Source organism: Sinocyclocheilus rhinocerous, unplaced genomic scaffold (genome assembly GCF_001515625.1).
Source record: "Sinocyclocheilus rhinocerous isolate Xijiao unplaced genomic scaffold, SAMN03320098_v1.1 scaffold767, whole genome shotgun sequence".
NCBI classification, from domain to species: Eukaryota; Metazoa; Chordata; class Actinopteri; order Cypriniformes; family Cyprinidae; genus Sinocyclocheilus; species Sinocyclocheilus rhinocerous.
Window position 1 is genome coordinate 27461 of NW_015633562.1, and position 15333 is coordinate 42793.

A 15333-nucleotide genomic window follows, 5' to 3' on the forward strand; every position below is an offset into this window, starting at 1 on the left:
TCAGACCCATGCCAGATATTGACAGCCTGATGCAAGAGTGGCCACCTGAGTTTGAGGAGCTTTTGGGGAAGGTTAGATCTTGACTGAAAGGTCATGAATTAAATCTGCAAATTCAGTCATGTTCACCTTCACTTCCCCATCTGTTCACCAGGTCAATCTCCCCACCGCAGATATTGACTGTGATTTGGCAGAGTATGTCGACATTATGTGTGGTAAGTTGCATATTAGTTAGTTTCAGATACTCTAAAAAATTAAATTAAAAAATGCTTTTCACAATCTGCAAATATTGATTACTTGTTTCGCATTATTTGTATTATGTGACATTTATTCACTTTTTTTTGTAAAGCACAGGATTTTAGATGTTGAAGTTCTTGGTTGTATTATTAAAGAGCTGATTTTGTTTCTCCTGTGATCAGCATTTTAAATCTGTAGCGGAGGGCCAGAAATCCGACACACCGCCTGCTTCACGTACAGCCACTGCTGAATTAGAAAGACTCACTTTGGACTGAAGTCTCCTTCATGGCCTATTTTCATACATCCTGTTCTGCATATTAGATTGTGTGAATTCTTCATATGTTTATGCTTAGCAGGCTTGTTTTAATAAAAAAAAAACGTATTTCCTCAAACTGTAGAAGTTTGTCTTCAAAACTCATCACAGCTACTCCATCAGTCCACTGCCTAATTATTTTACAGTTTGCAATGAGCTGGTCTTTTCTTACTGAAGTGTAAAACCAGAGGATGATGGGTTTCCTTGTTTAACCACTTCTTACATTAATAGATGTTTTATGTAACTTTACATTTAGTATCACAAAATCAAGACTCTTCACAGATTTTTTTTAGGAGATATACCGTTAAATAACAGTATGTACTGTATAAATATCCCAGAAAAATAATACTAAATTAAACTGAATCAACAGTAAACACTGAAAGGCTTCTGAAACACCAAAAGGCATTTAGCAAAGCAAGATGACATTATAGCCATAATCAGATTTAAATGATACACTGAACCAGAGTAAGCTGTCCTTTATGATTTAGTTAAAAGTCTAATATACTGTGTAAAACAATGTACGAGAGTTGTTGTCTATTAGATCATTTGAATAAAAGCAGCCCTGCCTTCTTCCTTGTTCTAACCGCTTTTTATTTTTCCTGTCGTGGTTTTTAGTGGCTATTTTTTACTCTGAGGTGACAGTTTCAACTCTGAGTGCATTAAAGTGAGTCACAGAAACAAGATCTGCAAATTTGAACGGTTTGATTAATGGTTGCCAATGTTAATAAAATGCTAATTTAGCTATTAAAACATTAAGTCTAACTCCTGACTTACGATGCCTGGATGTTTCATTCATATTTGGCTGTGTTTCTTTGCTGTATTTGGTAAGTATAGCTAATAAATTCTATAGCTAATAATTATTGCAGCGTTTCCGTTTTCATTTTGCTATTAATGCATATGTGGATTGTAATATATAAATTAAATACACTTTAAAAAGTAGGTTTACTTAAAGAGAATAATTTCATTTCTTTAGGCCAATTATTTTTTCATGTATGGTCATTCATACATAGATATAGTTGAACTTTTTTTTGTTTGTTTATTACATATTGTATTACATATTACATACATATAGATTTGACAGCGAGAGAAATTGAAGTCAAAGAAGTGCAGACGGGCTTATACAGTCGTGTTGAGCTGACTGGAGAGGAACTTGATCAACATACTGCTGATTTTCTGCACTCAGTGGAATGGACCAAACGAAATGGATCAATAACATGTCTATGTTTTAAAAAAACCATCACATTCAGTGCTGCATACAGTCAATGCTGTGGCACAGCTCATTTCTATTTAAACAATAACAGCCTCATTCTGGAGAACGTGACAACAAAGGATGAAGGAGTCTTCACTGAAACAATAATTAGAGGAAACGGCACTACAAATATGCTCAGCTTTACATTAATTATTCAGTGTAAGTCAGACCTATCACAGTCATGCTTATTCATGTAGAATTCGTCTAATTTTGCTGTGCTTGTGCTCATTAGTATGTTTTACTTTAAGACCCTCCAAGTGCAACAGAAATTGTGGTCTCCTGGACCTCCAGCACATCTGTGACTCTCAAATGTGAAGTGAGCGGCTTATTTCTGCATCTGATGTGGAAGAGAGAAGGATTCCCTATTCTAGAGAAACACAGACACTCATTCAGTGAGAGGAACCAAACTCTACACATCAGCAACATAACCAGCTCCGATTACGGGACGTACAGCTGTTTTGCTTCAAATGCATATGGAGAATCAGAAAAGCACACATATATTACCGGTGAGCAGTAGTTCATTCGTTGTGCACCTTACATGAATCCTCAAAATGATGCCAGATTTTAATATTCTGTTTAGGAGCAGGAATTAAACCTAAAACATCTTTAAACACAAAGGCATTTCGTAAAACATCTTTCAACAGAAACAGAATCAAGAAAAAGAAAGAAGCATTGCATAATCCTGTAATTTTCTGGTTTTCTTTTAAGGTGAGAACTCAACTGTTAACCGAGGAAATGGCGCTGGTGGTAAAACTCAGTCTGATCAGATTGTGCTTTCAAGTGGACTTACACTCGCAGGAGTTTTGGGAATGTGCATCGTGTTCTACTGCCTTCACAAAAACCATCACAGTAAGATTTTCTCCCAAATAAATGTTCATAAATGTTGCTTTAGCAAACTAATTGTTTATGAAACCCACATCCTTCATGATTTAGATTTATTCTGTGACTCAGATCATGAACCTCAATACCACGTAATCTCAGCATCTCAGTTCTCACCCAAATGTTCTCAAAAACGCCAGTTTGACAAAAAGAAATATGAATCATAGAAACACAAAAACCAGACAAATTTCCCCCTTTAAAAACTCCCCAGCTATTCTGCAGGCTACCTAAAACATGAAATACAATTGCAGCAATTATTGCATTTCATTTCTATTTTGTAAAGAATGTTTTACGGTTGTTGTATTTTTAGGGCAAAGAGCAGAAAATGGCAGAACTACAGATGAAGGTATTAAAAAATGAATCTATCTATTTAACTATCTATAAGCTTGTATTGATTATACCAGTTGTAATTGTATAATATCTGTGAAATATACTTCACAGGGGGTGCAGACAATGACCATGGTATTTATCAGGTAATAGACAATCAAAAGCATTAATAAACAAGATGTGTAATAATGAATTTAGTACATATTTGGACGTTAATATGATGAACATTTAAGACAATCTTCATTATCTTAAAGACCCAACGAAAAGTGTTTTGTGGCTTTTATTTCATATATACTACCTTTGAGGCCTCTATATGCTAATGCAGTGTTAACAAATCAGGTTTTCAAACATGAGTCAGGGCTCATGTTTGAAATGTAAGCTAAAGTTAAAGGCTAATAGTTTGGCTCTTTAAATTGACTTTCTGTCTAATAATTGTCAATCATAACTAATAATAATAGCCTATAATATTATTAACTATAATGAACATAACATTTAGTATAATATTGCTTTGTCCTGTTGCGTGACACTTAAAGATTTAATTTTGTGCTTAATATTCTCACAATTTCCATACACTGCGCTGCACCGGAAGTTGCGGTGGTCACTGAGCCTAAATGCCACTGTCAGGTCATTTCATTGGGTCTTTAAGTCATGAAACAATGTCCGTGTATCCAGCATAATGATTAATGCGATTTTTTTTAAAATAAACATATTAATAATACCGGTTTACTCCGACCACTCCTGTCTCTCAGGAAGTACCTGTCACTGAAGAGGTGACTCCTTTACCGTACGTCTACACAGACTTCATTAAGCCGAAAGAGAGCAGTCAGGCCTCCGCTGCAGCGACACACTTCGAGGACTTTGGTTACTCTGAGGTCGGACCCACATGCAGGGAAGAAACAGTCGTTCTAGATGAGCGTGTCTCTAATGAACAGTCCACAGCGTGTCCTGATGCTGGAGAGGAGTAACAACTGATATAAGAGACTACAAAACATGTTGGAGTGAAAACAGCGAATACTAATAACACACTTTCATGTTCCTGAATCTGGTGCAGCGCAACAAGTGCAACATATAAGCAGCGGGTGAAAAAATACGGTACGTCCTGATCAACCACTAGAGGGCAGCAAAAAGGTTTGGGGTTTCGATCTAGATTCAATATCAATTCATGTGTATATACTGTAAATATAAGGGGATACAAATCTTTTGATGAATGCCTTTTAGCACCATTTTAAACTTTAAATTCGGTATTTGCTTGCATTCATTGTGTGTAATTATGCAAGTATCAAAGGATGAAAAAGGGTAAAAAAAAGGATGTAAGTTATTAACTTTTTTAATTTCTAATTTAAAAATCTAGTGTTTAACCATGTCTAAATATTTATTCAAATGAAGAATTAAAAAATAAGTAAGCAGGTATGACCTGCAATATTCTAGATCTATTTAGTAAAGAGCCATACAGGTACCTAGTGGGTAAACGCATTACAAATGAAAATCTTTTTTTCCTGACTACAAAATGACTCTAATTTGCCTCTTTCCATTGGAATTTAAAACCCCTTTTTTTCTATTTTAACTTTACATACTCCACTCATTGAAATATAAGTAATAGAAATATTAGAAAAAATATTATGTCATTAATGGACCATAATTTTTGCACAAATAGTATTTAGTAGGCTACCAAAATATCTCCTCAAAATATTAAATACATATTATTGGACTAAAATATAGAACACTTATTTAACTGAAAAATTGTTAAGCTGTATGGTCACATTATAAGTAAGCAATACCCGAGAGTTAAGAAAACCATATTAATGCTGCCTCTCCATCACTCTCCAGAATAAAATTACACTGTAAATGTCATCGACGTAAATCAATGCATAATATGCTGTAATGTTTACCAAAAAATGCTGCAAATAATTGTATAATGAAGCTGTCGTCTATTCTACTTAAACCCATACAAATGTATCGTCAACGCTGGTTGGTTTGTTTGGACAGCTCCGTGAACCACGTGACCACGGCGACGCCGGCGAGTTCAACGCTTGTCGCAACTCAGTTTTTTTTCATGGCACTGGCTTTAACTGAAGTGCTACATTTTACGATTTACGCCACATTAAGTGCGCCAAAACTGTATTTATTGTTTGAATTTAGTATTAAAACTTACCAAAGTTGAAAGCTGAGACAATATGTTTCATATTGTAAGCAGGGTTGCCAATTTGGCGTGAGATTTACATGGGCAGCGTGAGAGCGTGAGACGGAGCCTGAAAGCGTGTGTTTCACGCCAAATGCGTGAGAGTTGGCAACCCTGCTCAGTTACATTCAATAGGCTAAAAATCATTCTGAAAAATAGCAGTTTCCTCTCTTGCACTTGGCACTGGATCATGCACAGCATGAACACACTATACGGACTTGATAAGTAATAAAATGACTTCATTAAGTACTTCAGATTCTTGCAATAATGTCAAGGAAACGATGTTTGAAGTGACACTTAAATATGCACACTGTGAGAGGTCGTAAGTGTCCACCCTACTCATTAGTGACTGTCATACACAGTGATTAGATACATGACTTGTGCCTTTCAGAGCAATTTGGAGCGAAAGTGGTTTGTCTTGCATGACAAACTCTGTTAAAGGTTCTGTATATAAATTATGACATGTCATGGAGTAAGCAGCAGATTAATTGATGTTAAAAGGCAAATCTAGATGTCAGTAAAGAGGTGCACTCTCACTGTGCACAATAAGAGACCAAAACAGGTCAAAGCATTTGAGAGACAGCTGTCAGTCATCTGAAGAGTGCAAATGTCTCACCAAATCTTTCATTTACATTTTAAGAGTAGAGTACCTTCATGTATACCTAAAGCAATGTCTTTATTTGGACTCCTCAAAGCAACCAGGAATACATACTGCAACAGGATGCAAAGAATAGGTTCCTTCGTTTTTCCTTCAGAAAAGTCAAAAGAAAAAGACTGAAATAAAAATTAAACTATTTCCTTTTAACAAATGTTAACTGTACAGTCTCACTTTTTCTAAGTATGCTTAATTTGTTACACCCATGGAATGCTGGGAAATGATACTTACAAACAGAAGGGGGATGTAAGTGTTTAATAATTTAACTTTAATCTCCTGTGATATAAATAGAAAGAAAAAAAAAAAAACAGAGGTTTGGGGGACAGTGTTAATTAAAGATCTCCTAAACAACTACAATAAGTGCAAACAGATATTTATATACAAAATTGCACATATCATTTGGGATTCAGGAAAAAAAATAATAATAATAATGTGTGGAAAACAATTTGCATCCTCGTTTGGGGATAAATAAATCACAAAGCGAACTCGTCAGACACAGACGCTCCAGAACAAAGGAATAGACTAAATGCAATGCAGGTATCAGGAATAAAACATTTGAGATTTGTGTGGTAAACAGATGCACTCTGATCCGAAGGTTTAATATCAGTGATTAAGCCCTATCTGGCAACCCTGAGACAAAAACAACCCCATTTCAGCACGTTTGACTAAGCTGAACATTCACTTGGAATTAATGGACCAAATCAGACTATGAGCACCATAAGGCTCCAAAAACCCTCGTTTAAGTGCGTACAAACTGCAGGGTTTTGATTTTCACTAAAGCTACAGCATCATTTGAGATTCACTTTTGATTACCGAATAATACCAACAGATTTAAATGCAAATATTTGTAACAAAAAGGGTACACAAAATCCTGTGAGATACTTTCATGATCCATTGTGTGCATTACTAAATTAATAAAATGATATGCTACAGATGATCAATCACAAGCACATAGAGGTTTGGCAGTGTTAATTAAAGATCTCCTAAACAACTACAATAAGTGCAAACAGATATTTATATACAAAATTGCACATATCATTTGGGATTCAGGAAAAAAAAAACAATGTGTGGAAAATAATTTGCATCCTCGTTTGGGGATAAATAAATCACAAAGCGAACTCGTCAGACACAGACGCTCCAGAACAAAGGAATAGACTAAATGCAATGCAGGTATCAGGAATAAAACATTTGAGATTTGTGTGGTAAACAGATGCACTCTGATCCGAAGGTTTAATATCAGTGATTAAGCCCTATCTGGCAACCCTGAGACAAAAACAACCCCATTTCAGCACGTTTGACTAAGCTGAACATTCACTTGGAATTAATGGACCAAATCAGACTATGAGCACCATAAGGCTCCAAAAACCCTCGTTTAAGTGCGTACAAACTGCAGGGTTTTGATTTTCACTAAAGCTACAGCATCATTTGAGATTCACTTTTGATTACCGAATAATACCAACAGATTTAAATGCAAATATTTGTAACAAAAAGGGTACACAAAATCCTGTGAGATACTTTCATGATCCATTGTGTGCATTACTAAATTAATAAAATGATATGCTACAGATGATCAATCACAAGCACATTGAATAAGGAGAAAAAACTGCACGTTTAGAAGAGAAAATATAATTTCACAGCATTTAAAATGTTCAATTTATATTCTGATTGATCAAGTCACTGTTGCCATCCATGGTTTACATTGTCGTAATAACATACACGATCTATTGTTATTCAAAGAAGTTTCATATTACACCATTAAGAGCTTCACTGTGATATTCAGTTTCCCTCTTCTGAAAATCCCCCTCTGTGTCCACCATCTGGTTGAACACAATCTGTGAATAATTTCTCAAATGTACAAAAGTGCTCAGTCTTCAAGAAAGTGTAAAAAATGTCTATTTGGCCCGAAAAGCCTCTTCCCTTTTTTTAAGGCAAGTGGTGACCAGTAGGTCAAAAGACTCTTGCCACAGAACCGTGCTGTATCATCTCCCAATAAATATTGCAACAAATAATTCCCCCCACATTTGAAACGAGTGAGCAGAGTTAATGGCTTTTGGCATTTGTAGTTTCCACAAATGGCGAGAGCGTTACAATTAATGTACAAGGACGGGAATATCTCTCAACTATACATGGAAAGGGCACAAATGACATAAGTATGCGGCATGAATGTGTGGACAGGAAGCCAAGGTCATGTTCATAAGTGCATGCCAAAATGAAAGAAAAAAAAACTAAAATGATCCACTACACATTTATGGAAAAGCAAGACCTCTTGCAGACCTTGTCCCTTTGGCCCTCATTTCTAGTTGAGGTACTGTAAACACTTTAGAGAGTGCTCAAGGGAGGCCGAACAACTCTTCAACGAATGATTCACAAACATCAGGCTCCTTCCTGTTATCTGAACACAGCTGAAACACGCTCAATTCACATTCAGTAGAATCCTCAGCCAATTAAAGTTGAGTTCCAAGAATTTCAGAACTCTGCCGGTTTAGAATTAGCGGATTCCGGAACTGGACGGATAAGGGGGAGTTTTGTTCAGGGAAAACATGCACTCATTACCTTTCATTCTCACCAACACAACAGCGACGACACAATATGATACACCAGTACCAGTAAAATCTCTTTTCCAAAATGATTTTTAGACAAAGTTATATACCATCTTTATAAATATTTTCTGTGCTGTTGTGTCCTCTATCAATATAAATAGCAAAATATAGTGTCATATTTCCTACAGCTAGTTGAATCCCCTTATCCATTTACACGAACTAAAGCATCTTAAAATCACAAGATTCTTTTCTGAAAGGATCCATTAGAAATAACGTACAATTGGAACGAATACAGATGTCTGTACAAAACAAAATTAGCAAAATAATACAACAAAAAGCAACACAATCAATGTGTGTGTTGTTAGCCACAGGAGTGCACAGATGCTAGAGAGTTTGTGAAATGAGTCTGGGAGATGTGTGAAACCAACCGATTGGGTGAAAAGTGAAGCAAGCTGATATCAACATAGATTTTTTTTTTTTGGAGGTGGTGATGGGGTGTGAAAATCATCCGTGATGATCTGACCTACTCTGACCTTTTGCTCGAAATCCCAACCGAAGATTGTTTGAAGAAGAATACAAAAAAGCATACAAATTTTGTTTCCTTTTTTTCTTTAAATTAAAATGCTAACCAATAAATATGCAAACAAAGAGTCCACTTTTTTTGTTGAGACCAAAAATGCTTCTAACACTTTGTGGCGTACATTCAGGAACATTCATATTGAAAGTGAAAAATGCAATGTAAAATAAACAAACAAACAAACTGAAAAAAAAAAAAACACTGTAAGAGTTAACAATAAACATTGCCATAATAATAATTTATATTATATTACAAATTATTCCTATGTGTGTGTTTTCTCCAGTCCAAGGTCCCTGCCAGGGTAAGGTGATTTTTTTTATAGTTTTTCTTTTGAGGGAATCCAGATGTAAGGTCCAGACTGTTCCTCTATCACCATCTTACACTGGTTATAAATGTCCTCTAGTGTGTCTCCTTGAACCAGCGCTGAAAGAAAAAGAGAAAGAGCTGATGTTAAAAGATTTTTAAACACTTTACAGATTAACATCTTTTTCATTTTGCACCACAAGAAACCCTGATGACAGTTTCATAATGATCATTTTTGAACTTAATGGCTCATTAGCCACATCATTGTTCATGGATTCTTCTGCATAAATTGTAAGAATAGCAATTTTACCCAGCAAAAGAATATCTAACAAAGAAGTGAGAATTATGCAGCCTTTTCATTAAAAAATATATTTTCTTTTTTCTGATAAGAAAAATAGCTCTTCTATTTAAGTATACATTATTAGTAAAGCAACAGACTTTTTAAATCTCTTCCAGGAGCTTTCTTGCAGATTCAGAGCAATGGAATAAAAAAACAAAAAGCAGTAGCATAGTCACACGGGTTCAAAATGCCCTCATATCAATCATCATGTCGCTGCACACTTTTTCACATTCCTCTATACAGACTCTCGGGGGTCACGCTAATGCAAATTTCAAGAGAAAGATGATGTGTTTCACTCAGGGGAGACCATCAGCTCCATGGCTCTGCTGTCAAACATGATGGATGTAACAGGCTGCAGTGGTTGGCCTCTGAGGTAATGCATATGCAAGAGACTATCAGAATATGCAAATGAGGTGATATCTGAGCATAAAAGTGCTGCTCAGGTCCTCTGGATGGATTAGGAACTTTTCTGTTACCTGAGAAATACTCGCCAAACTCCTGCTCCAGTTTCATGGCACGGTCGTACGTCTTTTTGGCCTGTTCCTCCGTCAACCTCTTATTCATCTCCCTGAAATGCACAGGTTTTAGAAGCATATCAGTCCCTTAGTCTGAGTGCAGAGGAATTTTTATTATTTATGGAACTTATACGGCATCATAGAGGTGTGTGGTAAACTTACATTAAGGACTCGATGGATCTAGGCTTTATAAAGATGGCAATGGGGTAGAGTTGTGCTACTTGTAGTCGTTTTATCGCATTCCCAGACACGTCAAGTATGCAGTGCTTTCCCTAGAAAAGCAAAAAGGACTTGCTAAATGCTAGGAAGCTGAACAGTAGAGTAAGGGGCCGTTCACAAAAGACACATTCAAGGGCACAAAGACAAGAGATGGCCTATGAGATGTTTAGCAAGGAAAAGTCTTGTGAATAATGGCCTCTAAGATATTGAGTTTGACTCTTTACCGCATTACTGGCAAGTACTGTACATCTGAAACATGCTAAACTGGCTAGGCATCCCAAATTGTGAAATCTACGTTAGGCAAGGCAAGCTTATTTATATACTGTAGCACATTTCATTCACAATGGTAATTCAAAGCACTTTATATAAATAGTAATGCTGTGGTTGTAAAACCACAGCAACTACTGACCCTCTCAGCCACGTATTTGACAGACTGTACACTGGTTCCATACAGATTGTCATTGTACTGTCCAGCCTCGATGAACTTGTGGTCTTGGATGTCTTTCTCCATCTGCTCTCGTGAGGACACAAAGTGATAATCTCTCCCATCCACTTCATAATCCCGCTTTGGTCTGGTAGTATCTGAAATTGGTTAAAAAATATCCAGGCGTTAGTTTTTTTAAGACTTGGGTACTCGGTTCTATAACACATAAAAATAATCATCATCATTATTTACATACACATTCATAAGAAATACCTTAAGTTGTCAGAGGACGGAGGGCAAGTCTACTTACAATTACAAATAAACTATTATATGTCTACCTTTCAGGGTGACATACTAAGAGATAGAACAGCAGCAGTGATCTAAGCAGAAATACCCATAGATCCCACTGACTGGATGAACTGTATACTACAGGGAAGAACTATTACATTTTCTACTTATAATCTTGCTCATTGCAGACTAATATTCTCACTTACCTTCTTGATCAGAACTGTTAGCCGCTTTTTTAAATTATGAACAAACAAAAACGGTTAAATATAAGTCTGGAAAACTGAAAAACAAACAATAAATAAATGGTTTAAGATGTAAAACATGAAAGAGCTCTGTGGCACTCATCAGCAAACTCTCCGAATGATATGGGATTTTTATTCTGAGATGAAGTCCTCCATAGTATTGTCAATTTGTTAATATTTTGACTAATATGTGTAGCACAAGCCAACAAAGCTCTTTCCCAATAAACAAGGGAAGAAAATTAGAAAACAAAGGAAATGTTACAAATTGTGGATTACGAAGGGTTACTTTCAAGGTTTGCTCCAAGTGCTTTGTGTTTTTTTTTTTAATTACTCTTTAGACCACTTGTAACTTCTGAAAGCATCACTAACTAGTGACCTAGTTGAAGTTTGTTAATCAGCAGACCTTGAAATAAGTGATTTGATAGTCACAGCACAATGAAATGAGTTTCAGGAACTGCACTCAAGCACACTGGGACAGTAGGGAACACCACGGACTCTTATGGTCAGGCCACTCACCTTACCATCTCATTTTGATGAACCCCATCAGAACCGCTATCAGCACAAAGGCTTAAAAACCCCCAAGACTACTGGATATAATTACAAACTACCTTGGCCAGAGGTTTTTCTAACACTCCAATTGAAATCCATAATGGCACAAGTGAGAATAACACAGTACACTATTGCTCAGGTGGGCTCTTTTAAGATATCGGTTGAGTCAGCCTCTACTGAAGGTTTAATATCTGTGCATACTAAAGATATAATCATGAATAATTAATGAAAGATCCATTGAAAGTTTAGTTTATCTGATAATTTAACCACCTGAGTAGAAACCACAAGATCTCTGTAGGGTACTTACGTGGCACACATGATCCAAACTTGTCCGGAAACTCGGAAATGAGGTCATCGTTGATTCTATCCTTCATGGGCCCCAAGATTATAACCGGTCTGGCATAATTAACTGTTCAAACAGATAATACAGGCACAGAAAATCTCTGACTGAAATCGAACACCAATCACGTAATTTATTTACACTGACTGTGAACGTCATACAGTTCAAGCATGAGAGACAGTGGAGAGACACTTACTCTCTTGTCTGATGACGGGCTCATATGAGAGAATCAGTTCCTCTTGACTCCCTGGAAACAGAACAGAAAAACATACTCTGTGGGGTGGGTGGTTATGATAGGACTCTTTTTGCAGAACGCCGGCGATTGACATGGCCACATTTGGTGCGCCCTTCACCAAGGTCTCTCATCTCAGAGCACCGCTCAACTGGAAGTGTAAATGAGTTACTGAGAGCATGTAATGTCATTACGTGCTTGTTGACAAGGACATTTGTATTAAAAAAGAGAAAAATAAAAAAGAGTGGCAAAATTGAGTTAGCGCTCATTTGGGAGATTAAAGGGATCAGCGGAAAGGCGATGATGGACAACAGAAAATGTAATCATGGATGAGACTGAAGTTTCAGACAGTGGCAATACTAATTGAATATAATAGTCCAATTATGGAAACGCAGGTCCAATGTGACGCTAGTTGTGAGGTGGTCTGCGCACACAGGGACTTAGAGAGCCAGAGGAGTTTATTTTTAGCCCTGGAACGAACAGAAGCAGGCTGCCGCAGGAACACAATATGGTTATTATCCATCGATTCAAACCCAGATAGGATCGAGTGTTATTCTGAGCCAGAGCTTCATTTTTCTCATAGGCAGTGGTAACATTAAACTATAGAGAATGAATCACACATAAATCAGCTTCTGTGTAGTGCTCCACTCTTACACAGAACAATTTAGATGCTGTGGAAATGCTAGATGGCCTCTATTTGTGTAGCTATTGCCATAAACACAATGGATTATGTCTATTTAAAGCCTTACAAACACAAAGCACACTCTGAAGCCCTGTTCGGCAACCTAATGAACTGCCCACAGAAGCAGAATTTTGAGGCATCAATTGCAGACTCACAACAAAAAAAGCTGTTCCAAAAGGTAGGCAACTTAACTTTGCTGCCTCCTTAAATTTCTTGTTTGGCTAAATTCTAAAGGCAACACTGCATGTTTGCATTACTGATCCAATTCAAGCAGATGAGGTGAGAAAAATGTTAACTATAATTAAACATTTTATTCAACACTTTAAACAGTATGAATAAAATGTAGAATTAAAAATTATTCTTTTACCTAATATTTGAACATGCTAATTTTATGCTGATTAGAGTGGAGCTCTATTGTTAGCACCAGACTCAACTGAATATATTATCGCGAGTTGAGTCTCAGATAGCTGGTTATGTAGAGCGTTCCAAATCAGTAATGGCTGTAAGGATATCTCTCTTAGAAGGCAGCTGCCTGTGTAGGTAATAAGCAACAAGGCAGCTCACTTTGAACAAAGCTTGAGTTGTATATTCTTTTGAATTCTGCAGGATGAGTTCTGTGCATTAAACAGAAGCCAAGCTGAGGGGACAGCATCTGTGAAGACGTTAAACAAGGTTATGTGGGTTTCATCAATGCCTGGAGTTTGTGGTGGAGTCAGATCATACATCATTTTGTAAGACTTGACAGTGACATTTGCCCTCTGACTCTCAGCTATAAGAGCCCGAACTTAAGAATTATGCTTCTACTAACATCACATGCAAGACATGGTGACTTAAAAAAAAAAAAAAAAGAAGCAAAAAGTATCTTATGCTCATCAAGTCTGCATTTATTATAATCAAAAACAGTAAAAATAGTAATATTGTAAAATATGAACACAATTCAAAATAACTTTTAATTTATTCCTGTGATGGCAAAGTTGAATTTACAGCAGCCATTACTCCAGTCTTCAGTGTCAAATAATCTTTCAGCATTCTGATTTGGTGCTCAAGAAACACTACTTATTAACAGTGCTGCTTAATATTTTTGAGGAAACAGTAATACATTTTTTTCCAGCATTCTCTGGTGAATAGAAACTTCACAACAATAGCATTTATTTGCAAGAAATGCAAACTTTTGTAGTATTAGAAATGTCTTTACTGTAACCTTTAATCAATTCAATGCATCCTTGCTTCATTCATAAAATTTTTTTTTAAAAACGTACTGAACCCAAACAATAATGTATATATATTCATATCAATGAAATGTTTGCTGAAATGTAACTCTGAAATGTTTAAACTTAAAACTGCCATGGGCAAAACTTGTATCTTTCTGCATGTTAAAGCAAACAAACTGTAAATGATTCTTTCTGACAGCACGTATCATTTTTTATCAGTGCGTCCATTTCCAAAATAAATTAAATAAAAGCCACAAATCCTGTTTACCGGCCAAGGGGGAAACAAACAAGTCATTTTTCATTATGTTGACAATGGCTGTCTAGAACAGCATCATGCCATATGACAATTACATGGCAAAACCTAATCTGTCCAAAGTGACAAGCTCATCCAGAGAGCTCTGAATTCACACTCGGTCTGGAAACCTGCCACTCTCAAAATGACTACAAAACCTGACAGCTAACGCTTTGGAGCTGGACTATCTCCAATAAACTGACCTGAAGTCATCAGGTTACTCAGTAACTTTTTCTTGTAGCAGTGTGATCTATGTGTTCTATAAACTTTGACAGTCTTGGTTGTATTTGGTTGACAAAATTAGACTTGAGTTTAAAGAATAAAATAAAATTAGACACAGGAGATTAAATTAGGGACTCAGTACCGAGGAAGAGAGATAAACACACTCAACCTAAAATAAATATCCTCTCTTCTGATCTTATATATCGGCTTTGTTTTCTGTGAACATCCATCGCTTATCCTCTCTATGTATTATGTCTTGGCACAAATACATATGAATTCATTGAGAATAATGTTAAATATTCAGTTTGGCCGATGTGTATTCCCTTAAAACCATATTTTAATAATTGTGTTGGCTAAATGCTCCTGATGAGAACATAACAACACTGTTAAAAACCCAAGACAACATTTGGCACAGCACTGCAGAGACATCATAAAAGACAAACACAAAAGACTAGAATGTAACAGATTTCCATTAGGAGAACTTCATGTTCTATATAATAGATAATAAGTATTTATATATA

At 36.2% G+C, this 15333-nt stretch overlaps 2 protein-coding genes across 37 annotated transcripts in view; one reads left to right on the forward strand and one right to left on the reverse strand.

The window, feature by feature from the left end:
• The first annotated feature begins 504 nt into the window (after positions 1 to 504).
• On the forward strand, positions 505 to 4073 carry LOC107744606 (HEPACAM family member 2-like). Its single transcript, XM_016558326.1, has 7 exons — positions 505 to 1371; positions 1620 to 1955; positions 2045 to 2302; positions 2505 to 2645; positions 2986 to 3021; positions 3117 to 3148; positions 3752 to 4073. Exons 1-7 carry the CDS (start codon positions 1323 to 1325, stop codon positions 3965 to 3967), a joined length of 1068 nt encoding a protein of 355 aa, XP_016413812.1. The 5' UTR covers positions 505 to 1322; the 3' UTR covers positions 3968 to 4073.
• Positions 4074 to 6958: 2885 nt separating this feature from the next.
• LOC107744607 (disks large homolog 2) overlaps positions 6959 to 15333 on the reverse strand; it is a 217367-nt gene continuing 208992 nt past the window's right edge. For 28 of the 36 annotated variants that reach the window (XM_016558337.1, XM_016558340.1, XM_016558357.1 and 25 more), the window contains 7 exons: positions 12370 to 12420; positions 12141 to 12242; positions 11249 to 11272; positions 10740 to 10912; positions 10274 to 10383; positions 10073 to 10164; positions 6959 to 9376 (listed from right to left, as the gene is read on the reverse strand). In XM_016558337.1, coding sequence (XP_016413823.1) covers positions 9270 to 9376; positions 10073 to 10164; positions 10274 to 10383; positions 10740 to 10912; positions 11249 to 11272; positions 12141 to 12242; positions 12370 to 12420 — 659 coding nt within the window. In that variant the 3' untranslated portion in view covers positions 6959 to 9269. Of the gene's footprint in view, positions 9377 to 10072; positions 10165 to 10273; positions 10384 to 10739; positions 10913 to 11248; positions 11273 to 12140; positions 12243 to 12369; positions 12421 to 15333 lie in introns of those variants that run through there. The other 8 variants (XM_016558364.1, XM_016558363.1, XM_016558362.1 and 5 more) reach the window with 3 other exon arrangements.